The sequence below is a fragment of the Quercus robur genome, chromosome 2 (assembly GCF_932294415.1).
Source record: "Quercus robur chromosome 2, dhQueRobu3.1, whole genome shotgun sequence".
Taxonomy (NCBI): Eukaryota; Viridiplantae; Streptophyta; class Magnoliopsida; order Fagales; family Fagaceae; genus Quercus; species Quercus robur.
The window spans coordinates 59,625,756-59,636,482 of NC_065535.1; the positions used below are offsets into that span (position 1 = coordinate 59,625,756).

Consider the following 10,727-nt stretch of genomic DNA (forward strand, 5'->3'; position numbering starts at 1 on the left):
ATTCACAGGCATTTATATGTAAACAAACATGAAAACGAGGAGTGAGAGAGTAAAGAAGGCAACATCAGAAACCTCTTGTAAGACTGGGTCATATTTAAATCATACTACTGATGTTCCAAGTCTGATAAATAATCTGTTGAGGATCCATAAACGATCCCAAAGTATTTGGACTAAGGCTTAGTTGTTATTGTTGTTGTTGTTGTTGTATATATTTAGTGCATGTCACATCAATATTAATAAAAGCAAAACACTATCAATTAATGACTCAATCAAAGATTGGGAAAACAAACAAAATTTTATTTATCAAATTCACATCAAGGAATGATAAGGGAGTCAAGCATTTACCAGCACCACCATGGAGTCTCTTACAACAATGACCACTAAGCTAACACATGAAACCACTCTACGGCAGAGCTTCTCTAATTTTCCATAGCCTTTACATACTGCCTACCACCTCCAAACTGCTTAATAAATTTCTATTTGGCCCATAACTTTTTTGCAAGTGATTTTGTTGAAGCCTGTGAAATAAAATGAGATTTATTCAAGTTCCAATTTATCAACAGAAAAAAATATATATAAATACAAAATGGAAGAAGGAAAGAAAAGAAGAAGATTTAACTGAAGTAAATGTATAAGGAGAAAGGCTTCCATCTTCCTTCTCAATCTAAAGCAAGACCCTATTACTTAACACACAGAATTTGACAATGATAGGTTGGGCAATGTAGCATAGAGTCTCCAGATACTAAAATTTTACCTGAACACAAATATAGGGAAATTTTTTAATACAAAATGTTAATGCATACCCATTTATATATATAAAAAAAAGGACACTTTAATCAAACTGACAGCTCTGCATGCAAAGTGGAAGCAAATTGGAAATTCATAGATTAACTTGTCTACAACATATTCCATAATGGCAGCCAAATCCAAAGAGTGGGTTTCTTGTAAATAGAGCCACGTACAATTAAAGGCAGGCTGTTTATAAAAACTTCATCCAGAATATGTTTTCATGTCAAAACCAAACTAAAAAATGTTTGAAGGTCAATTTTCAAATCAAGTCCAAATAAGTCAAAGCTAAACTAAAAATTTATGGTGGAAGAAAAAGCATATAGCTGACCTGCCTGACCATTTTTCAATGTTTGTGTTCTTCAATATCTGCACAGGCATGCATCAATTATCAAACTAATAAATATTGAGAAGAAAGTAATATAACTTTGAAGAGGGAAGAGAGTCATAATGGTGAACTGAATTGAATTGGGAAGTCAAGCAAAGAAGAACAGGAAGGAAAAAAAAGGGGGGGGGGGGGGGAAGGGGGTGGTTTACATAGGATGTTAACCACAATAATGCAAAGCAACCAGACAGTTAGAGGCATCTGATGGTTTTCATATTCAATCCATAGTAAATTATGAGCTAGATGAATAGTTAATAGGGAAAACAGGTGCATGCATATTAGAAGCATTGTCAGAATTTGAGAAGTCAATGAAATGTTAGTAGATAACTAACAAAAAAAAAATCACAAGTTTGGAGTATAACACATATTCTTCTACTTTGATTTTCAAACTTGTTATTTTGTTACTCAAAACAGCAAATGTCGAAATGATTAAATTGTGAAATTATTTGTATTGCACTGCAACCTAAGTTGGCTCTCTCTTAGACATTGCAAGAAGAAGCAGGTCATTATCAACTACCACCTTGAGTTGATAAACAAACCAAGCTACACAAATAAAAATTGTTTTCACAGTTCACTGTACATATAGATCCACAAAGCTTAAAGCACTTGCTGCACGATATAATAGGCAGTGTTATAATGTGCTTGAGCATTATACCTATATTGCTGTCCATAACATTGAACGTACATCCCATAAAAAACAATACTTTGAATTTTCAGGAGTCAAACTTTTGAAAAGAAAAGTTCATTAAAAATAGAAGGATGTGAACAATAACAAAATAGAATTTTTTTTATAGAAAAAATCTCGAATGGCATGTAAAGAAACATCACTTTATAAAAATTAAATATCAACTTCCAATAAATACACATACTCATTGTATGACTAGCTGTTAGATTTTGAAAGTTGTTCTTGATGTTAAAAAACTAAAAGCCTTTTTTTGATAAGTAATAAAATTCATTCAAAAAAGCAGAGAAAAAAAAAAACACGGGCCGTGTGCTAGAAGCTACAAGGGAAAAAACTAAGTAAAAATGAAAGTACAAAAATCAAGCATATCAAGAAAAGAAATAAAAGTAAAAACACCCGTAGCATTTGCCCAATCAAACAAAGTTTGAAAAAAGAGAAGCTTCAACTCATGAATTGATCTTTCATTCCCGTCAAAGGTACGTGTATTCCTTTCCCTCCAAATGACCCACATAAGACAATGAGTGATCATTCTCCAAAGCACCTTAGATCTGAGTCTGTTGAACTTGTTTGACTAACTTGCCAAAAGTTCCACAACACTACGCAGCATGACCCAATGAACCTCAAATAGCGAATGCACTAACAACTCTTGAGATTCTGAGCAGAGTAGGAGTAAGTGGTTAGTTGTCTCCTCATTGCACATACAACACCAATCCATCACCACCACTTTAAGTTTTTTATTTTTTTAATTTTTAAACTAAAATCCTTCATTGCTATTGAATTAACTCTTGAAGTGCTATATATGATGGATTTGCAAATAACAAGTCAACTAATATTGTTGTAGTGGCCAAATTCACTGATAAGCTAGGAAGCACGAACACAGGTACCGGTACGGACACACGACCAATTTTTGAAAAATTATAATATGAAACAGCCGATATGACACGAGTACGACACAAATACAACACCCTAAATGTCGTGTCCGTACTTCCTAGCTGATAAGTGCTTGTTAACCATTATCATAACAAGTTCCATATCCTTTGATGTCTCATTATGTTGTGGTAACCTTATGTTGCAGTAACCCTGAGATACTTGTGTTATATGTGCAAACCATTCCCATCCATTTTCTCAAGTAGTTCACCCGCTTCATCTATTAGTCCCTCTTTGTAAAGCCCTTTGATCATAATATTGTAAGTTGGAACATTAGGTTGCAACCCTTTGCTAGCAAGACTATAAAAGAGTTCTCTTGCAATTGAAAGTTTTCCATTGTTACACAAACCCGTAATCAAGATGTTGTAAATCGCGATATCGGGGTCCAACTTGGTATCTTTCAACTCTTGAAACAATGCCATTGATTCAGCAAAATGTTTGTTCTTAAATGAACTATCTAACAAGACATGATAGGTCGGGGGATTAGGATGTTGGCCACAAGCTCACATATTATGGAATAGATCTAGCGCAACCTGGGGTCGCCACTCAGTCAAATCCACCTATAAGAGTGTTGTAAGTCATAACACTAGAAGTCACACCCTTGTTGGACATTTAACAAAAGAGACACATTGCATCATCAATTCTTTTATTTTTGCAATGTCCATTGATCAATATGCTATAGCTAACAATCATAAATAATCATAATAAATAAATACATAATAATAGTGTCTATCTTACAATAAATTCACTAAGTCAAAATTTGAAATAAGTATTCATGAAAATGCCAAATCTTATGAAAGCAATATGTAACAGTAACTTCACATCTTTTAAATTTTGAAATAAATATTTATGAAAATAGGTTCAAGGCAGCAAGATTAACGCACAAAGAAATTGCAAAGTAAGATCAAACGGTTAAAGCAGCAAACAAGCCTGTGCATAAATTTTAAAAGAAATATAATCATGTAAAAAGAATCAAATTCAAAAGGCATATATATATATGACTTACAGATTGACTTGTGATGGGTTAAAATATGAAAGTTGTTCTTGACTTTGAGCAACTTAAAACTTAAAAGCCTTCATGTAGACTTCTTAAGCAATTCTTGAATGTTGTTATCTGCTTGATTAGATGACAACAAATTAATAAACACGGTTGCAATGGTTGCACTTGCGGAGAAACCCTTCTCAACCATTATGTGGAGATATTTCATTGCCCTTGACGTCTCATTATGTTGCAATAAACCTTGGATGATTGTGTTAAATGTGCAATCATGAGGTGAACAACCATTCCCTTCCATTTTATCAAGCAGCTCACTTGCTTCATTTATAAGCCCCTCTTTGCAAAGCCCCTTGATCATTATACTGTAAGTCCAAACATCGAGTTGCAACCCTTTGGTGGCAAGACTATAAAAGAGCTCTCTTGCAGTCATAACTTCCCCAACATTGCACATACAATCAATTAAGATGCTGTAAATCACAATATTGCGGTCCATATTTTTCTCTTCCATCTCTTTAAACAATGCAATTGCTTCAGCAAAATATTTGTTCTTAAATAAACCATCTAACAAGATGGCATAGGTTTGGGGGTTTGGATGTTGGCCACAAGCCCGCATCTTATGTAATAGCTTTAGTGCAGCTTGAGGTCCCTCCACTCGACAAAGACCACCTATAAGAGTGTTATAAGTCACAAAATCAGAAACCAATCCCTTGTTGGACATTTCATGAAAAAAATGCATTGCCTCATCAATTCTTTTATTTTTGCAATATCCATTGATCAATATGTTATAACTAAACAAATCAGGTGAACAATCCCTCTCAAGCATCATATTAAAGGCTTTAATTTCATCATCCATTTTGTTTTGCAAACAGTAACCAACAATCAAAGAATTGTAAGTGACTGTGTTACGCTCAATTCCTCTATGAATCATCCCATCAAAAACTTCTTTCGCCTCTATCAGCATCCCCTCTTTGCAAAGTGTGTCCACCGATATGTTAAAAGTTTGCACATCTGGCACGACCTTCCTTTGTGCCATCTCATTCAACAAAACAGTAGCCTCTTTCCATCGACCAAAACTGCATAGACCTTGAATTAAGCACGTGTAAGTGACAATATCTGGCCGAATGCCTTTACCAATCATTTCAGATAAAAAGTTCAAAGCCTCGTTTACCAATCTAACCTTACATAAACTGTCAATAATTGTGTTATAGAACACCACATTAGGTTCAAAATACCTTTTTTCTATCTTCCTAAGCAACCCAATAGCCATATCAGTCTTACCAATCTTACAAAGACCATTTAGTATGGCTCCACAAGTAATCGCATCACGCTCATACCCTTTCTTCTCCATTTCTTCCACCAACCTCACAGCTCCAGCAATGTTACCTTGAAGACAGAACCCCTTGAGAAGAGAGTTTAGAGTTATATTGTCTGGTTGACAGCCAAGTTTCAAAATCGTTGCTAAGACAAAGAACCCGAAATCAACACGGTTCAATTGATAGAAGCAATTAATCAAAGTATTCAGAGTATAAACATCGGCAGCGATACCCAATGACTCCATTCGTTTAATTAGAGTAAGCACAACAGAGTAATGCTTCATTCTTGCAATGGCACCCAACATGTGATTAAAATCGTCAATGAAAGGCAAAGGGCGTAAGTGAAGCATTTTATCAAACAGGTCTCTAAGCCATGAACAACATTCCTCAAGCTCCGAGATTTGCACTCATGTCTCACAGATTTCAAGAATTGTTTGCGATTCGGATTCTGATTAGGGGTTTTCAAGTTTTCTTTGCCACTACTTGTAACAGTAGTAGTAGTAGTAAGAGTAGAATAACAACAGCAAGAAGAAGAAGCATGAAGTTGAAAAGGAAGCGTTATTAGTCTAACAATGAAAGGATTGAATACAAAAGCAATAAGGTTTCTTGATTTAACTGAAGCCGTACGCATTTCCTGAACAAAGAGAAGCAGCAGCAGCAAAAATCTGGTATTCCTCGTCGGATCCAGATAACAATTCGGGTCGGGTTTTCGGTGCTAGATGTGAGACCGAAGCGCTGAGTTTGAGAGAGAGAGTGAGAGAGGGAGACAGTGGAGCCAAGTAGACAGCCACTGTCTCTGTCCTTTTCTCGCCGTCCTCCTTGACATATGTAGTTCATTAAATAAATAAATGTAGCTAGTGTTTCTGATTTTTTTTTTTTTTTTTTTTTTTTAATATTTAAAGTTTCAAACCTAGGTTTTGATTACTTTCTCAAAAAAAAAAAAAAAAAAAAAAACCTAGATTCTGATTCTAATTATAACAATAATGTAGCTAGGTTACTCTTCTGTTGTTTCAAAAAAAAAAAAAAAGTTTACCCTTCTGTTTTTTTTTTTTTTTTAAGAATTAAAATATAATTATTAAACCTTTCTCCTTGGGGGAAAAAAAATTAATTATGGATTCTATTAAATGGGTGTTTTTGTGCACTTTTTTTTATGTTGATTTGCTTAGTTTTTATTTTTTAAGTAAAACTTTTTAAAACCACATTTTTTCTTCCTTTTTAAAAAATTTTCAAGGGACAAGTATACTTTAACACATTTTCAGCAAAATATTTTTAATAAATAATTAAATAAATTATTTCCAAATAGACACTTTTAGAACAATAGTGTTTAGCATTTTTTAGGAAGTCAAGCAACTTTTTTAGTACTTATTAGTTTTTGCTACTTTTCAATTTTAGTGAGAACCATCTGAAACATGTGTAACAGCCAATGACTAATAAGTGCACATGGGCACCATTAAGTAAAGTCTTTTAACTATACTAAAGACCAGTCATGTAGTAACTAGTAACAACATTTATAAAGACTTGAATATGATGCCCTTCTAAATTTTTTATCCAGAGGAACAAAAAGGAGCTTGTAACTTGTAAAAGAGCATTCTCTTTTGGTTATTAAAAAAAATGCATTTTAACTCATCAAAATGCTTATTTGTAAGTACTTATTTGTTATCTATATGTTCATTTTGTCAAGTGAAGTCAAGTCAAATGCATAAAAATGGGGTGCTTCTGCATAAGTGCCTCCTAATTATTATAACTGCAATCTACAATTAGCAATATGGCTTTTCTCTCGTGGATGATAGTTGATACTACCATTTAAGACAGACAGCTAGAGTTTAAGATAGACCACTCTGTTCCTCAAAAAAAAAGAAAAAAGAAAGACCACTCTGTACCAATTTCATTCACACAGTTTCTAGATTCTGGAGGTTTTGAGCGAAATAACCTCCTTCAGCCTTTCTATTTTGTAAGTTAGACAACGTTTGAAACAATTTTGCAAAATAGCATCTCGAGTTTCAAAAAATCGAGATCCACTTTAAAAACTCGACCTTCAAATACTCGCTTTCCGTTATTTTATTCCAACTGACGTGGACAATGTTGCCACCTGGATCTCGAGTCTTTGAGACTCGAGATCCTTGAATTTTATTCCGACTTTTATTTAACCAAATTTTATTTAATTTATTTTGTGTACGAAATAAATTAAATAAAAATACAAGGATATCGAGTCTTATAGACTCGAGATCTTTGAATTTTTAAACAAATTTTATTTAACCGAATTTTATTTAATTTATTTATTAAATAAAAATACAAGGATCTCGAGTCTTAAAGACTCGAGATCCTTGAGTTTTTAAACAAATTTTATTTAACCAAATTTATTTAATTTATTTTGTGTACTAAATAAATTAAATAAAAATACAAGGATCTCGAGTCTTAAAGACTCGAGATCCTAAAATTAAATTACCCACTACAGCTACAGCACTTTATGCTCGTGGGGTAAAAATGCAAGTAACTCGAGTCTTATAGACTCGAGTTCTACTGGGGAAAATTATTAAAACAGAACACTCAACCCGTATAACACACTTATCTAACATTCTACACAGCCTTCTCACCCAAAAACAGAGTATCCTCACTGAGTCTCTCAGCCTCACTAACTCTTACCCTCAACTCTCACTCACCCATAACTCCTACACCACATTGCCTCTCACTCTCACTCATCACACTGCCTCTCTCACTGCTCTTCCCTCTCAACAAATTGATATCTCAGGTAAGGGTTTGCATAATTTGATTGTCATTGTAGTTGGGTATTAGTTGTTTATGGGTGTGGGTTAAAGAGTTTGACTAATTATTTTGTACATAGTTGACATAATAAGTTAATTTACTTATATTGTGTGTTATAGAAGTTTGTTTTGTTAGTGTTAATTTTTTGAGTATTTATTTGCCCATTTTGTGTGTTATAATTATTTTTGACTTTATTCATCATTATTTTGGGTATGAAATGGGTAGTGATTGAATGGAATGAATGGGTATCATAATATCTTAAAATGTGGTTACCTACAATACATGACTGTATAAGAAATTGGTCATTTTGGAAACGATTTGGTATTTGGAAATGACATTTGAGAATTATTTGATCTTTTTATGTTGATCAGGTTAGTGGAAAACTAAGGCTTGTTTGAAAGCTAAGAAATATAAGTTTTATTTAGAATTGTACGGACTATGGTAAAGGAATTAGGTGATATCATTTGTTTTCTGCCTTTGATGAAAATCTTAACATTGGAATTGTTATCATGAACAGTTTAGAGTAATCATAAACAGTTTAGAGTAATGCTCATTTGTTTTCTGCTCATAAACAGTTTAGAGTAATGCTCATAAACAGTTTAGAGTAATCATGAATTGTTTTCTGCCTTAGAGTAATGCTCATCCAGTTTAGATATCATTTGTTTTCTGCCTTATGACTAATCATAAACAGTTTAGAGTAATGCTCATACCATGTTTTTAACTTGTATTATGGTATATTACTTGCCAAGCGATGGTCTAAGGTTTTGAGTGTGGTAACTTATATTTCTGTTCTAAAGTCTGGATCAGAACCATATGTTTACATAAGATCTACCTTAATTAGTTTGTTGAGTATCAATAGGCGACTCCAATGTTTTGCAACTAAGGTTGGGTGGTTATTGCTGTTGTCTGGACCTGTGGGCATGTACTGGTGAAATAACTGGATGGTTCGTTAGTTTTAATTGTCTGTGTGTGTTAGTTGATTAAATTGTGTTCTTGTTAAATTGTGTTCTTGTTATCAACTAACTAACATAGTAACTTGACTTGAACAGGTTCACAATGCCTGAAATTGATATAATCCTATACCACGGTGGTCCGCTTAAGAATGTCAATGCGAACAAGGGATTGCCATTTGAAGGGCCGGGTATAAAGACCTATTATACCCAAATTGATCGTAGGTTGAAGACCCTTGACGAATTGAAGAAGATTATCATGGAAGAGTTGTGTGAGAATCCTGCTATACACAACATACAAATTACTTATCGTATGCCAAACGAAATCTTGAAGCATCGGATTAATTACAAGTATATGGTGATAGAAACAGACAAACATGTAAAGATCATGTTTGACAAGTTGGAAAGAATAGGTGAAGTAACTAACATTGAGTTGTACATACAATTGGAGCCGCGTGCAGTTTGGGAAGAGGATATCCAACAAACGACTACAAGCTTACAGGTTATGGTTCCAGATGCTCAATATGAGTATTCTACACATGTAGAGGATGATTATGTTCATGCCGATGGTGATGTTCATGTTGATGGTGATGATGATGATGATGATGATGATGATGATGATGATGATGATGACTATGTTGATGAGACTACTGCCATTAACAATGATGATGACGATGATGATGACGACTATGTTGATGAGAATATTGCCATTAATGGTGAAGATTTTGTGGATAGAGATGAGTATGAAGACACGATTGGCAGAGACCTTGGGGACTTTGAGAGGGACATTGATGACGATCAGACATTGGATGGTAGTGAACCTTATGTAAACAATGTCATTAGTGTCCAAAACATTACGAATACAATCCCTGCCTACGCACCTCCTGCATTGTCATTCTCTGCAAATACTTGGGAACATATGGTTGATCCTTCACATATTGATATGCCATTTGTGTCTACTTGGAGAGAGGGGATGAATTTGTGCAAAGGGTTGACTTTTGCCAATAAAGAGGAGGTGAAGCACATATTAACAATTTGTGCCCTCAAGGAAAACAAACATTTTACGATCATTAGGTCGACGACGAAAAAACTTTGTGCAAAATGCGTGCATGAGTCATGCAAGTGGTATGTCTGCGCAGTTATGAAGCCCGATCTCCACAAACTATGGATGGTCACCGTGTATGTGGGTCCTCACACGTGTATAGCGACTGGGGTGCGAAATGATGGTAGAATGATGAGTTGTAATTTTATTGCATCAGACATCCATAAGAAGTTATGTGAGGATCACACTACCCCAGTTAAGCATCTCAGATCCATGATAGAGACGAAATATAGTGGGCAGAAGCCTTCTTACTACAAGGTATGGGATGCGAAACAAAAGGCGATTGCGATGATGTTTGGGAATTGGGAAGAGTCTTACCAAAGATTGCAAAAATTGCTAATGGCATATATTGATCAGGACCCGACTACCCAAGTGTTCTATCGTATCACATCCACCGATGAAGATGACGCCGTATTGTTGCATTATGTGTTTTGGTCTTTCGGTCCATGCATATCAGGATTCAAATACTGCAAGCTGGTTATCAGTATTGATGGGACCCATCTGTATGGTAAATATCAGGGAAAGTTGTTGGTCGCAATGGCAACTGACGCTAACAACAAGGTATTCCCTCTCGCGTTTGCTGTTGTGGATTGTGAGTCAGGGTCCAGTTGGAGGTGGTTTTTACAGTGCCTCCGAGATACGATTGGCCACGTGATACCTAAGGAAGGCATTTGCATAATTTCTGACCGACATCTCGGTATCAAAAACGCCATTGCAAACTGGCCTAGAAGGGAAGATGGAAGTACACCAGTATTTCATAGATATTGCCTTCGACATGTTGTTAGCAACTTCAACACCCATTTTCAGAACTCAATTCTAAAG

The 10,727-nt window shown here is 34.8% G+C and overlaps 1 protein-coding gene across 1 annotated transcript; it reads right to left on the reverse strand.

Moving 5' to 3' along the window:
* Positions 1-313: 313 nt before the first annotated feature.
* Positions 314-5,891, reverse strand: LOC126714273 (putative pentatricopeptide repeat-containing protein At1g12700, mitochondrial). Its single transcript, XM_050414343.1, has 4 exons — positions 3,787-5,891; positions 1,118-1,155; positions 620-754; positions 314-518 (listed from the first exon to the last, which is right to left on the reverse strand). The coding sequence occupies exon 1, from the start codon at positions 5,438-5,440 to the stop codon at positions 3,857-3,859; it is 1,584 nt and encodes a 527-aa protein (XP_050270300.1). The 5' UTR covers positions 5,441-5,891; the 3' UTR covers positions 314-518; positions 620-754; positions 1,118-1,155; positions 3,787-3,856.
* Between the last annotated feature and the right edge of the window lie 4,836 nt (positions 5,892-10,727).